The 16,088-nt window shown below is 40.9% G+C and overlaps 1 protein-coding gene across 1 annotated transcript in view; it reads left to right on the top strand.

The window, feature by feature from the left end:
- The first annotated feature begins 10,624 nt into the window (after window positions 1-10,624).
- Window positions 10,625-16,088, top strand: part of SUCLG1 (succinate-CoA ligase GDP/ADP-forming subunit alpha) — an 84,618-nt gene continuing 79,154 nt past the window's right edge. Inside the window, exon 1 of the mRNA XM_069204645.1 lies at window positions 10,625-10,749. Within this exon, the coding sequence (XP_069060746.1) occupies window positions 10,716-10,749 (34 nt within the window). The 5' untranslated portion in view covers window positions 10,625-10,715. The remainder of the gene's footprint in view (window positions 10,750-16,088) is intronic.

Here is a 16,088-nt window from a genome sequence, read left to right on the forward strand (position 1 = left end):
CAGTTTATTTTTCATCACAGGATGCTCAAAAGATTAAGGGCCTGATTATGACCTTGGCGGATGGGCTACTCCGTCACAAAAGTGATGGATAGCCCACCTGCCATTTTAAAAGTTCCAAAGTTGCAACTTATTGGCATGTATTTGGATTGTGGATTACTCGCTATATATTTAATAGAATGTGGTGCTTTTCTCTGTCCAATTAGGTATTTGGTATTTTATTTGACAGTCACAGTAGGAACATTACCTACTTCTTGAAGCTACATATCATTACTTAGGATTGGGAAATATATAAGGTATGATTATGTGTCAGTACATTTCTAGTTTTGATTATTTTTGATGTTGTACTTTATTTTTTCAACTCTTTATTTCATTTATTGTTTAGTTAGTGGTCGTTGGGTGTTGACTTTGGCTTTGAATTTTTCTTAGTGGTGAACAAAGAAGTGGGTCACATATGTAAATGCTTGTGAATATGCAATTTACCTGGTGGCTGGTAGCACTTTGACTATTTTTACGTGGTGACTTAGTGGATTATTGGTAGGCTTGGCTCTTTTATATTGGGATCATCACAACTAATAGGATCACCTTTCCGCTATCGTTATTGGGATTCTCCTTTCCTTTAACATAAGGGTCTGTTATAGATTATATTTTGCAACATACAGTTTGAGCATTTTGGTTTCTAATATTAATTTTTACTCATAATGTAGAGCCCTGAAGAAGTCGTTGGGAACTAGAGGACTTCCCCATGACGAAACACGTGTTGGCTCGGAGTGTTTTTCCATGGATGATGCTGTAAATTAGAAGATGTGATCTAATAAACCTCTGGACTAGATTGGACTTTTTATTGATTGATGTGAAACTTTGGACTGCATTCCTTTGAACTTAACTCACTTGAATTTGACTTACTTGTGTTGCAACTTTACTCAATTGATTTTTGACCTATTTTACTTGTGAATATATAATTTGGGCTAGGGGGGCCTCACATTGTGTCAATTATTGTTGGGTTTATTTAAAACCTCTGAGGGATGGGTGTTTTCCCTTGTGTAGGCAACCCCTAATGATACACTTGGCCGAGTGATTTCCTGAGCGCCACTAATCCCCTGTTATTACACCCCATTTTTCCATTAACCAAGCCGATGAGGCCTAATTAAAACAAAACAAGTTTGGGTTTTCTTGTGTTCCCATTCATAGAGGACATAGTCTGGCAGTTTGGGCTGGATAATTCTTATTGGAGCAGGACTAAGACTAAATTGTATAAGGCTCGTGGTATGAGGAGGCATAGTCGGCATAAAAGAATAGACTGGACCACTGCCCTGATTAATTAACAATAGCTGAAAGGATTTCAAGCATTCAACTCCAGATCACTTTTTTATTTTCCTCTGTGAAACCAAGAAAGTATCAATATTTTCTAATCAAATATGTAAGTTGTTTAAAGCTTGCTGTGGCATTGAATATGTTTGCTAATTTTCATGACTCTAGTAGGCCCTGACGTCAGAGGGCTCAGGGTTGGCCATTTGCTCATTTGCTAGAGGCTCAACCTCACTTTTCAACTTGGCAAGGGGAAGTGGGATTTAGGAGAATAAGTCTAGTATTGTATCCATGAATTAGATCTCCTCCTCAAGGATGTCCCGTACTTCCTCAAGAAGATACTGACACATGTCCATTAAATACGTTTTCACTGAGCGTAGCAATTTTCTGTCACATGATTGAGAGCCACTGACTAATAGAAAAATTATATATATTGGCTTATTTCTGCGTGTTTTTTGCGATATGCTCCAACTACTGTTTTTAAGTGAAGGCTCTGGTCAGTTGAAATGACAATTGTCTCTGATCTTTTGCTGTGCTGCCTGCTATTCTGTATTAATCTGCAGTTGGACTTTTGGCTTCCTGACATTTTGTGTTCAATTATTAACACGTCAGTACTGTGATGCACTAAAAGTGATAGGTATGCCCAGGCAGTAGGTATGCCCAGTGCTCACTGGGCTGCAGAAACCAAGATATGCCTCCCTGATGACACCTAAGTAGGTAGAAACTGGTTTGGGGTTACTGGTTCTCCACAGGGGACATGGCCTAGCATTGTGGGCTGCGCTGTTTCTACTGCAGTAGAACCAATACCGATGTGCTTATGACTGGTCCCTGTCCAAGATGGCATGGCTGTCATATAACTAACAGGCTGGAAGGCAGCCTGTGTAATTACCAGAGATTGAGATTCTTTCAAACCTTCTACCCATCCTTTTATATTGTCCTCAGTACAACACTCTAAGGGCAAAGGGTATGCTGAGACGTGGGTCCCCATGCTCATTGTGCCACAGGATCCCAGCTGTACTTCACTGACAAGGCTTTGCAGTAAAGACTCTTGTTATAGTAACAAGACGCCCGTATTTGGGTGGCAGCACCACAGGGTGCGGGGTACTGAACCTGAGCTGACGCTGTGTAACAGGGTCGGCCTAACCCTTCTGGCCAGCTAGCAGCAGCTCACCAGTACCCAAGAGTAAAAGGTGATTTGTGGCAGTCCTTAACATGTGATCTGGATTTGTAAGGGAAATCATGGTGGAACAGGTCTTACCCCTTTCTCTCAGTCACATGTGTCACAAATACAAAGGCAAAACAGAAGCAAGACAAGGTTCAATATGTTTTATTGAATCAACTGCATGCTACGTAAAAAGACATGTATTTGGATTATAAGGATTATAAAGAAAAGCAAGGCAATGAATGACAAGAAAAGTGAAACATAGAAAAAGTCCCACTGTACAGTCACAACAATGGTTCTAAAATCCCTACGTGCACTACTAAGGTTCTCTACAAGAGCATGGCAGTGTTAACCCCAATCTGCCCATCACCCTGCTCCCCCCAGAGAATCCCATCTCCCATACTTGTGAATGTAGGAAAGAAAAGGTCTGCTGGTCTACTGCAAATTCTCGCACATGGAGGAAGAGACTGCGTCAGGTCTCAGAAGAATCTGCAAAGGCGACGTACAGTCTATGATGGCAACTGGTTAGAATTCCCCTCTATCGTGTAGGGGGCAGTGAGGCATTTTATAATAAAATATCCGGTGTTCTGCGAAAACTGCCCTGATGTGACAACACATATATTTCTGTGTGTAAGAGTTGGGGACATGATGAACACTTTGTACCGGCAATAATACGTAACTTATCACGTACAACCTTGAATAAAGCACAGAATGAAAATGCCATGCAGAGAAAAGAATAACAGTAGCCTGTGTGAAAGGACAAGGCGATAAAATAATAAACTAAAATAGGGTTTCTGCTTAAAAAAAAAAGAGGAATAAAATGTATGCCTCTGAGTGAAAAAGCACAAGCTGCAGGCCTAGGCTAAAATAATGTTCCTGTGTAATAGCTAGAGCAACCTCACGACACCCTCCCAATTGATGGTTCACAGTGAGTAGGTCCTTAACAAGTCTAAAGCAAAACTGTCATTTCTACATCTATAACCTAAAAATCAATACTAAAATGTACACAATGAAATGCAGGGGCGGCCCCTCCGTTGTGGCGGAAGAGTGTCGCACCACTGCTGAAAGGCAGCAGAAAAATAAAATGGTAATAAAATGATTGTATTATCAACAGAGATGTGGAAAAGATTAGTGGAGATCTGGTGAAAAGCCCTAAAAAATGCAAGTTTGTAGGTCTGCACAGACTCAAAGGCATTCCAGCCCTGGAACTATTGCTTACCACTACTTCCAGCCCAGTATGTACATCTGCAGAAAGTTGGCAAAATAAGGGAATTACTAGTAATCAAACTCTACTATATTATGAGCCCTGGCATAATCAGATCTGCTATTATCAGAGCTCTTATATAATAAAATGTCTTCCATAATTTGGCGCCACACTATGTTGCACTGAAGGGAAAATTAGATTATATTACAGGGCAAGCAGATTTGTAATGCAACCTATCCCACGGACAAGTACATACTTTATTAGATTCCACACCCCTGTGTCATTTTATTTTCCGTTTCCTCCTCGGCCAGTCTTGCCCAAACCGACATGTGGACTAAGAACTCTCCACCAGGGCTTGGTCCTCAAAGGGCAACCCACAAAAATGTTTAGGAAAGTTAGTATTTAAAAGGGACTGTATCTCTGCAGATAACCTTGCAACCTGGAGCGTATAGGTCTAGCGGGCAGATGTAAGCACCACGTGTTTATGAAACAAAAGAGCTTTCAGTCTACTTAGCTTGGAAACAGTTACATTTCAAATAGCACTATTAGGCCATATCTCTGCTACTTTTGTCCACTGTGTTGGAGGAATAAACACATTACTGCAACAGGTAACAATTTGGGACACCGAAACGACTTAATCAGTTGCAGCTCACATTCCACAACAGTTCTCTTTGTTCAGAACCACATAGCTCCCAATGAAAAGCATCTGGAATGCTGGATGAATCAAAGGGACAGGAACCCCCTTCAGATAACAGGCTAAATTTTCCACTGAACCATTACATAATCCATTCAAGGACAGCTGTTTAATAATCATTAAATGGCTCACAAAAGTCTCACACTCGCTTTTACCACGAAAAACCTCTTTCATGCCATTGAAATATTTGTACGAGAAGGGCAGCTCCCACACATCATGAATGTAACTATCTTCTAGCCTTTCATATCTGCCTACAGGAAAGTGCCTCAAGCATGAGGTGAACTGAAGTGTGGAAATAGGCAGATTAATAACCCCAATAATTTACCAGACAGCAGATGGTATTTCTGCCACAGTAAAAGGCAACTTTTCTAAATTTTCAATGTTAAGCATGACATAAGTTGATTCCTACTGTTAGCCATTATTTGTTGCTGTTGGGTTAAACTAAATGCGGCAAACAGGTATTTTGAGCTAAAATATTGCTATGGTACGTGACCAATTTTAATGACTTGTAATGACCAAACTTACTGCATAATGGACCTTAGCTGACTTTGTCCATGTTGTAAGGACCACATGTCATTTTGTATAATGTCGATCTCAGAAGTAATGATTTTGCTGAGTGGGTTATATGATGGAACCACGCATGGGGCAACCACGCATGCCTGAACAACGCGGTCGGAACGACCGTGTTGTTTCCATGCATGCCTTTACCATGCATGCCTTTACAATGATTTTCCTTGTAAAGGCATGTGTGGAAACGGCATGCTTGGTTGTCGCATGCCACTCCCCCACCCTAAAAACTGAAGTATCCCGACCCCCCACCCTTAAAAACTACTCCAATACCCCCCACCCACCCTGAGCCCTATAACTGACCCCCACCTCCAAAAATAAAAACCCAACCCCTACCCCAATCCCCAAGCCTAAAACTTAAACTACCCCGCCGCTAAAACTACTAAGATCCTCCACCCCCCTAAAAATTAAAAAATACCCCAACCCCCACCCCTAAAACTACCATGAACCCCCACCCCGCCACTAAAAATGAAAAATAACCCAACCCCACCCCTAAAACTACTGCAACCCCTCACCCCCTAAAATCGAAACTACCCCGACCCCCATCCTACCCCTAAAAACTAAAAATACCCCAACATCCCCACCCCGCCCCTAAAACTACAGCGATCCCCCACCCCCGCCCCTAAAACTACTGCGCCAACCCTAAAACTACTCTGAAAAATAAAACTACACAGAGTCCCACCCTGCCCCTAAAACTACAGCGACCCCCCCACCCCACTCCTAAAACTACTGCGATCCCCACCCCCTTAAACCTAAACTACCCCAACGCCCACCCCGAAAAACTAAAACTACATCGACCCCCCCACCCCTAAAAACCAAAAATACCCCGACCCCACCACCACCCCCCAAAACCTAAACTTCCCATACCTCTCACCCCACCCCTAAAAAGTAAAAATACCCTACCCCCCACCCCCGCCACTAAAACGACTGGGATCCCACCCTCCTAAAATCTAAACTACCCCGACCCCCACCCTGCCCCTAAAAACTAAAAATACCACAACCCCCGCCCGCCCCTAAAACTACAGCAACCGCCACCCCTAAAACTACTGTGACCCTGCACCCCCTAAAACCTAAATTACCCCGACCCCGCACCCCCACCCCTAAAAACTAAAAATACACCGACCCCCCACCCCGCCCCTAAAACTACCACGACCCCACACCTCCCTAAAACCTAAACTACCCCCACCCCGCCCCTAAAAACTAAAAATGCCCTGAGTCCCCACCTCGTCCCTAAAATGGCCCCTGCCCCACTTACCTGATTGGGTCCTCCGGTGAAGCCGACTCCCTTCTTCTGTGCCTTAACCACACATGTATGTTGTTCAGCACATGCATGGTTAAGGCACAAAAACAACAGCTTTCTTTGTTCACGACTTTGTTGTTCCGCAGTCGTGGTAGGGGATGTTTCCCTGCTGAGGCTTTGTATGTGGTTGGACAAGGTGTTCATTCCACTATCTACAATGGCTAGTGCTTTCTGTAAGTTTTCCTGATCTATTTGCCTTAACTGGGCTGCTACTTCTTTTTGGGAAAGTTTTCACATTTCATTGTAAATTGCATAAAAGAAGCACTTTTTCATTGTCTTCTGGGGTCCAACAGGAAATCGTGTAGATCTGCGTATTCTGATAGGAGACTGATGTGTTCTTTTACCGCTTCTAGTGAGGAAGATTTCATCCACTGTTGGCATAATTTCCCTACGCTATCTGTGATGACAATATCAGAGTGTTGTGATGATACATAACAAGGGTCAAGTCCGCTCACTCTATTACTGCCTGTGGAATTTACAAAACGTGCATGAAAACAATTTGTGCCTGTTGGCCACAATAACCACCCATCAGGACCTGAAAGTGTTGTGTTAAATGTTCCTTTTTTGGACCCACCCATCGAGCTGTTCTATAGTGGCATTTATTATTTTCTGCCAATTTGAATATTTAGCTAGCGAGGGAATACTAGATGCATTCATTTCCTTGTTCTTTGCTAAGCCTAGACAGCTAGTTTGCTGTATGGTGTCATTTAGGAAAATTATTTCCAACTGAATAAGGCATGCTCTAAACAAAGCTTCTCTTCCCTGTATTTGCCAAAATTTTGTTCCCTAAACACTTTTTAAGTCAATCGACTTTAACCAATATTCGTAGCCTTCTACTGACAATTGTGAAACAAAAGAATCAGAATAAATCAATCTGGTGTCAGTTAACAGAATATTGATCAATTTTATTGTAGGTAATTTGAAATAATAAGACTTAGCATTTGTCACATTGTGCCCAGTAAAATGGGTTAACCGGCTTCCGTCACTGGCTAACTTCACTGTGAGTGATGGCATCCTGCCCTTCCACAAGGAGGACCTCCAAGCACAAAGTAGTTCCCTTCAGTGTTGCCTTTTCATTCTCTTTTAGGATCCTGATGGGAAAGCGGCATGCATTTTACCTGCTCTTCATGTTGCTTTCCCATACATGCTAAACTTTTGAGCCCAGTAAGAGGGACATTTTTAAGCCAAAATTGGGTTCCTCATTGATTAACATTAAAGTAGAGGAGATTTTATATGGGAGACACCTAAAATAAGGCCATTTGGGGCTTACAAAAATGGGAGTCTCCTGTCTGAATGAGGTCTGTTGACATGTATGCTTTCCAGCCATTTCAGTTCCTAACTGCTGCTGATTCTGTTGTAAATTACATTTTGGGATGCCTTTTGTTTATTTGACTGCTGCTATCTCACAGTTAACCACACTATGTCCATTTAAATCTATTCCGTATGACGTTGTTATCTTTTTTGTATATGTGCAATGAAGTACATTTATAACTGCACTTGTGTATGTCATGCTGCTATAAATTTTAATTTAGGACTTTAATTATACATGTAGATCAATGTAAATCAACTTAGCTTGGTTACAGATTTCCTATAAATCCTAGGTGTATGTCTTTCTATTGTTTGCGCTAAGTCCTCTTGATCTTGTACTTATGTAAATATGTAACTATTATTTTGATAATTGAATCTATGCCATTTATTCTGATTTTATTACAAAACACTGAGGCTCTTATTATGCTATCTTCTCTTGCTTTAATTCAAATAGCAGCCAAGAAAAACTACAACTCCCAGCAAACCTAGCTGGGAAAACTACAAAATACATGTCATAAAGAAGTAACCAATCAGGATAACAGGTAGGTATAAACGTCTTGACTGAGAGCAACAAGTCCTCTTTTCTTGCTGCTCGCAGTCAAGATAAGTACTATCTTTATTATTCCTGCTCTTATACAATTTTTCACATGGTTATAGTTGGTTTTACTGTGACTTATTGTATTATATAGGTATTTATTGTAGTTATAATGTTATCATAACCTTTTCTCGTTATTGCTGTATTCGTTTGGGCTTTCTCAACATTCTACCTCAAGCGCCCTCAGCCTCATCAATTTTTTAGCCTCCCTGGCAGCCCGGGGTAGAGCGTATAGGTCGGTTAATACGTACAAGTCTGCGATTTCTGCAGAACATGTTCGAATCAACAATAAACCAATCGGTGAACATCCTCTAATTTTCCGGCTGTTAAAAGGAGCACGTTTTGCTAAACCTCCTTTACCTAAGTATAATGCTATGTGGGATGTCAATGTGATTTTGCAATTCCTATTATCTCAACAACCTAATTCTCTCTTGTCCCTCAAATTCCTTTCTGCTAAACTTACCATTCTCCTCTGTCTAGTTTCCCTAAAACGTATTTCCGATGTTAGAGCTTTAGATGTGACTTCTGTACAGTATACTGCTGCAGGTGTTTTTTTTCAGGTACGAAGAAGAACAAAGACTAACCTAATGTCAGTTTTTTATCCGTATTTTCCTGATCATGCTGAATTATGTGTGGGAAGTTGTTTGAGAGAGTATATATCAAGAACAAATGATTTGAGAAGGCCTTCCGAAACTCAACTCCTTGTCTCCTTTAGGTCCTCTCACAATCCTGTCTCGTCCACTTTAGCCCGTTGGGTAAAATGGATTATGAACCTTGCAGGTATTGACATTTCCGTCTTTGGGGCTCATTCCACTAGAGGGGCTATGGCATCCAAGGCCTTTTGGGCAGGCTTGAGTTTAGTTGACATTCTCAAATCGGCAGATTGGTCAAATGTCTCAACCTTTAGAACATTCTATTGTAAACCTGTCTCTCATGTAGCCAGTTCTGTGATTTCTATGCTTTGAACTAGCATAATAAGAGCCTCTGTGTTTTGTAATAAAATGGAAATTTTCTTAGCTTCATTGAAAGAAAGTCTTGATTTTATAAAAGACACGTATGCGAGTATTATCCCGTCACTTTTCTTCTTTTTTAACCCTCCCTTTCTTTTGATCAGGTTCATCTACCTCTACCAATCAGACGTCTTAGAAGTTTTCCTCGTCTACACTGTGATGCTCAGGCTGATCTACCTACATCTGTCCAGAAGAAGTCCTTATTTCAAGGTTTCCAGCATTCTATGCTTCATTCTGACTTTGATGAAAAGACGTTCAGTATCATTTATCGTTCGGAGGCCTTTTTCTCGCTTTTATTGGCATGCATTATTTTACTTTTGATTTTTCCTTTATTCAGAGTTGATTAACTGCTCTGCAAGAAAAGAGGTCTTGTTGCTCTCAGTCAAGACGTTTATACCTACCTGTTATCCTGATTGGTTACTTCTTTATGACATTTATTTTGTAATTTTCCCTGCTAGGATTGCTGGGAGTTGTAGTTTTTTCTTGGCTGCTATGTGAATTAAAGCAAGAGAAGATAGCATAATACTTGCCTCCGTGTCTTTAATAAAATCAAGACTTTCTTTCACTGAAGCTAAGAAAATCTCCATTTCCTGTCATATCTGTGAACATTGTTACATCTTTATGCTTCTAAAGTGCTTGAAATCAAACTTGTGATCACCTAAACTAAAATGTACTGTCTTATATTTTTAAGTGATGCTGCACTACACCACATGATCAATGCTGTTGTTATTTCTTGGTTCCAAATAGTTTCATTATTGTCATTACAAGACAGTGAGCGTTCCTGGAAACTTCTCACCATGGTGTACCCAACCAAGTACATGCCAGCTTACTCAGACTTTTGTTTATAGTGTGTCAATCTAAGACGGGAATAAACAGTGAGAGTGACTGTATTAAATGTCAAGTGGGTGGAAACCAACTCCAGAGTTATTGGCTTTGCCATACATGCCAATAGTCCCAATTGAGTCAGGAGACTCCAGATATGAAGCAGAAAATGGCTTACTTTGGTTCTCACTTGCCTGAAATAACCTCTGCTTCAAAAAAAGTCAAAGAGGGAAAGCCATTCTCCTGATAGTTATTTTTTTATCCTACACTTTCTTCTTCTAAAATGTTGGATTGTATAGATTAACCAATATTTGTTTTCTTATAAAATGTGTACGGAGTATTCCCAAATATTTACATTCATACAAAAGGATTGTTTTCCCCACCCCACAGCTCCGGTCCATAGTACGAAGCTCCTACAGTGTTGCACTGTACAACTAAGCCACCCTAGACCTGTAAGTAGTTTCTACTATTAGTTGCCCGTTACGTTTAATGAAAACTACATTTCCCGGCATGCCATTAAGGCTTCGTGCTCGCTAGCCTCATCGGAGTTCTGCAAATGTCTGAAAAAAAACCTCGAAATAAAACTAAGCACTTCAGGGTAACTTATCTAAATGATGAAGGTACAGTCTTTTTTCCATGTTTATGGTTCTGGCGAACTGCCGACCTCTACGTAGCGTGCGTGCTCCTGCGTGACCGTGCGCGTGGCCCCCTGCGCGCGGCCTGGGTTGTCATTGGCGAGTGACCCAAGATGTTTGCCGGCAGGTTACTTGCTCGATCGCTGCGTAAGTATGCCTATGCCGTTAGTGTGGGGCGTCCTCGTTGGCAAGCGGTGTGTTGGGGGCGGCTGTGATTTTAGAGTATCTTTTCTAGAGCAGAAAATGCACCAGATTTAAAGCCATTTCACTTGCATCCGAAGAATGTGTTGGCATGGGGGGCTGGTTAGAGGCTGTCCTGGTCAGCAGGGTGTACTGCATTCCTGCCTGCTTTTCTGACGTGTGCATGACGGCTCTGCAGCAACCTACGGTTACGGTCTTTGCGAACGTTTTGCCCACGTGTAAACTCGTATTAAGAGTCGGACAGGACACAACGTGTGTGGGATTCGTTCGCACCCCCACCTTAATTGAGGTTCTTCGGTATATGGCTTTGCAAGGAGCCTGGGTGTTTCAGGGGGTCGAGGTGTCTGTAATCGTTTACCAAATGCTACACTTCTCTGAACACTTTTGGTTGTCAAGGTTAAGTCCCTATCCTCTAAGCTTTCAACCCAACTTTTGTCCACGTTTCTACTGAATACACGTCCCTTGAACACTTCGGTCATTCCAAATTTAGCACACGCCATGTTGCTATTTAATTGTTTTTGCTCGGTCCCATTCTTTCTCGTAAAGGTACTGAAATAACAATTCTGAAATCGAAGAATAACTACTTATAGTGCAAAAATCAACTTTCAGCTGAAACTATTGTTTAAGTTACTTCTGTGTATAAAATATCTTGAAATAGTTATTCGGAAGCAAACAATAGGAGTTGCGGTTTTATCCTCTTATTTATCAAAGGGACTGCTCATTCTAGTTAGAGATCCCAAATGCGTCATGTCAGGTACAGTAGCTTTTTTGGAAAATGCCGATTTAAGACTAGTTGCCTGATTTTGTACGTAATTATATTAAAAGTCAATTCCCACGTGTTATGCTGTGTGTTGTACATATTATGCTTGTTAAGTGCTTCTCTCCCACTAGTTGTCAGCACAGGTGATGAGTGGCCCCATATCGTAGGAGACGCTTGGTGTAGTTGGAAAGGTGGTGTATGTCTGCAGTAGGAATATGCTCATGCTCAATATTTCCATCACTGCTTGTCATAATTGTCCTATGAACTTCAAAGTTGATCCAACTGTTGATTACATTCTGAAGTCACCTCTCACAGTAAGAACTGGGGTTTAATGCCGCATTGATATCGGACTCCTAGATGGAGCTGTGTATTTTTAGAAACCCTTTTCCCAAGTCATATGACTGTCGACGTTCCAACCCTAAATAATTAAGGACTGTCGATAGACAGAAAAGGGAAAGTCCTGAACTTTAACGCTCAGTCTATACCAGTAATAATCGCTTTACCACCAGGCTTCTCTAGATCTGTCTTTGTGGGTTTATTCAAATATTGGTAGCGTTACGGAAAGCAAATATTAGTCGATTAAGGAAAATAGCCAAAATCATAATACAGTAATGCAAGGTGCCTTGAAGAAATTAAACCGCCCCAACACGTTTGTCAAATAGTCAGATGTTCTAATTAATAAAAGAAAGCCAAAATGACAAAGTACTACGCACATCTAGTCCACTATAAGCAACAAGCAGAAACGTTTCACAGAAAAAGCTTCCTGTGACACAAAAATCTGGTTCTTCTCCGAATAGCTTTTCTTTTTATAAGGGTCTGGACAAAGAAAAGCACACCATTTCATAGCATAATATTAGAAAAGCAGCTATTAAAATTCACATTAAACAATCTGCTATTCATTTAAAATAGCACATGCTTGTTCATTATTTTCATTTATATATATATATATATATATATATATATATATATATATATATATATATATATATTTATAATTTCCTTTACTTGTTTCGAAGAACTCAAGTTTTATGAATGCAGTAATATGAGAAAACAAAGGCCTGTTTTCTGCACGTTCATAGCAATAAGCGCTATCAACACATAAGCTCAAAAACCTTATAGGGTATCAAGCACACATCTTTTCAGCTGGGGAAGCGAGAGAAGTTAAATTTGCAGCCGAATGGCAACAGTTTTCTTAAAGAAAAATAAAACCTGAAGATGTACAACTTGTTCGCAACAAAAATGAATGCACTTTTCTAAAATGTGACAAGCACTTTTGGTAATGCTGCCTAGTAAATTGCGACATTTGTTAGTATTTGCAGTCCAGACATTTAATTGTTCAATATTATTTGCCTAGTATAACCACAACACTTTTGGGCAATTTATTGCCCAGAAGTGTTATTTGAAGCTTCAATAATTGGACAAAAAACTGTTTGGTGATGCCAGGTTAGCAACTTGCACACGTTTTGTGTGCTGTTAATAGCTTATTGTGCCTTGGGTTACCTAGGCACAGTTTAACAACAGCAAGATGTGGTATTTCTTCCACTGGTATGGCTCTGAAAGGAATTGTTCAAAGGATAGTGTCTAATTTTTGACCGACTTTCATTTATTGATTTAAAGCTTTTGGGGAATACATTCGTTTTAACTCAAGACTGATTACTACACGGGTGGAAAGGGAGGGTAATGTCAACGCTAATTATATATATATATATATATATATATATATATATATATATATATATATATATATATATATAATTTTTTTTTTTTTTTACTTTTTTTTTTTTACTTCATAAATGCTTTGTAATGGCGATTGGATCTTGGATTATGAATGTTACTAGATAGTTTACTTAAAATGATTGATCTATAATGGAGTCAGAATTATCAATAGTGTTGCACCTGACCCTTTTTACAGGCTTATCTCCAAACCTTTTGCCTTCTGCCTATTTCTAGGGACGAGCGCAAAGCGCTCTGTCCCCTGTTGCAATCTCTATTTGGGCTTCTAACCACACCCAAGTCACGTCAGTCACTTTAATTAGTCCTTGGGCTTGCCCTTTCATTGGTGAAAGGCATGCATATGTCATGCCTTTTCTGGTGCCTCCTCCTCAAGCGCATCGACCCACTACTGAAAACATACAACGCTTGATGTTTTCCGTCTGTGTTCTGCGCTACTGTTTCTCTTTATTTCACAGCACGATCTCGCTGGGCAGTAGTCGGTCGCTTCCCATGACATAGATCCTGTTGCATAGGTAATTGCACTTTTGCCGGTTTCACGGACAATTGCACTTTTGCTGGTTACATGGATGATTGCACTTCTGCTGATAGGTTTCACTGCGAGCAAACTTTTATTTCCCTTTGTGTGGCTGGCAGCTGTCTGCTTGCTCATGTGAAACTTTGACTTTTCAGTTTATATGGCAAGAAAAGTCCAGTTAGTTGTGAAACTGTTTTACTTTTCATTTTCAATTTATGTGGCAAGAAAAGTCTGGTTAGGAGTTTACAGTGCTAATAACTCTAACTCAAGCAAATGCAAGACCTTGCAAAAGCTTGTTTCTAACTTGTGTTGGTGGGCTGTAGGACTCTGGGCACTTTACCACTGCTAACCTGCACTAAGGTGCATATGCGCTCTGTCTAAAATGTAATGGTGATTTTTTTCCCCAGTGATAGACATATTTGATTTACTACTAATTCCCTAGTATAGTGCACCAGGTATGCCTAGGGCCTGTAAATCAAATGCTACTAGTGGGACTGCAGCACTGATTGTGCCACCCTCAGGAGTAGTCCTGCAAACCTGTCTCATGCCTGCAATTGCAGTGCCTGTGTGCGCAGTTTTACACTGCCATTTCGGCCTGGCAAGTGCACTCACTTGCCAGGCCCAAACATTCCCTTTTACTACATGCAAGTCACCCTATGGTAAGCAGTGTATGCAAAAGGTAGGACATGTATTGGTTTGGTTTACATGTCCTGATAATGAAATACTGCTAAATTCTGTTTTCACTATTCCAAGGACTATCTGTCCCATAGGGTGACTTGGGGATTACCTTGACATAACTTTTAGGGCTAATTTCCCATTGGGAGCAGATGGTGAAATGGAGTTTGGAGTCTCCGAACCCACCATTTTGAAAATACAACTTTTGGTGACGTTGGGTTTTGAATTGTAGGTTTGAAAATGTAACTTTTAGGAAGTGGGCTATTTGTTGCATAACTATTCTGTGCCTCTGCCTGTCTGTGGGATGCACTTCTGGGTCAGGATGGCAGTTGGGTACTGTACAGTGGATAGTAGGGTTTTGTACTCAAGGTATTCTGCCGGGAAGAAAAGCTGGTTGCTGTAGAAGGGACTGCCACTCTGCCTGTTGCTTGTTGTGCTGGCCTGCTGCTTCTGTCCTGGGAATGAAAGGGCTGGACTTTGCTTTCTACATCCTGCTTTCCAAGGTTCTCCAAGGGCTTAAACTGAGCTTGCCTTCTGTTGAGAGGTCTCAGGGACATCAAAGATTTCATCTGTCAGTGTCTGGGCTATTCTGCTGAGAGTCTTGATTTGCCAAGTGGTGCCAACTTCAGGCCCTTGGTAGTGTAAGCTGGTGACGTGAAGGAGAAAATCTACTCGCGGATGCGCCACAGTGGTAAAATCAACACAGCACCTGTCCAGCGGCTGGAGATTCGATGCAGTGCATGTCTCGCAGCTGCAGAATTGACTCAGGGCCTGTTTCACTGCAGTTCCGATAACATAGTGCGTCTTGGTTTTCCACACATCGTCCGTGGGGGCATCAATTTGTCATTGTTCCTGCATCACAGTAAGGAACCAAGGCTGCGTGCCCAGAAATCAATGCCTTGCCTTTCCTGCAAGGAAAGAATTGACGCATCACCTCCCCTGCCAGTAAGGAACCAACGCATTGTCTCTCCTGTGAGGAAAGAATCAAATCATCACCTTCCCTGTGCAGTAAAGTAAACTGACCCATCACTTTGCTTTTCAAAGCTTTTTGATTCCTGTTGACTAAAACTCATTTAAACCTTAAAGTGATATCTTTTCTTGTGTATGTTGGATTTTTGTTGTTTTGGTCTTGTCTTACTCAGATAAATATTGGTTATGTTTCTAAACGGGTGTGGAGTCCTTTTTATTATGTGTTCACTGCATTTGTGTGTGTGTGTGTGTATGTATGTGTGTATGTATATATATATATATATATATATATATATATACACAAATACTTAATACATTTCCTCTGAGATAAGCCGGATGCTCATGCCAAGCAACCCAGGGGTGAGCAGATGTTATCTTAGCTGTACTCCCTTACCCTGATTAGACTGAGGCACTCTACTGGGACAGGGTGCAAACCATTGCCAACTAGATACTCCTTTTCTAACAGATTATTGATTCCAATAGCAACCTGCATGGAGGGTTTCTGTGGCCAGGATTATAAACAGTGAAAAATACTACAACATAGAAAATCAGGCTTTCTGATTTTGAATGCTACATTCTTTCAATCTTGGAGGAACACAGTCTTAGTCACGGTTTCTAGATAATAAAAAATAA

Source organism: Pleurodeles waltl, chromosome 1_2 (assembly GCF_031143425.1).
Source record: "Pleurodeles waltl isolate 20211129_DDA chromosome 1_2, aPleWal1.hap1.20221129, whole genome shotgun sequence".
NCBI lineage: Eukaryota > Metazoa > Chordata > Amphibia > Caudata > Salamandridae > Pleurodeles > Pleurodeles waltl.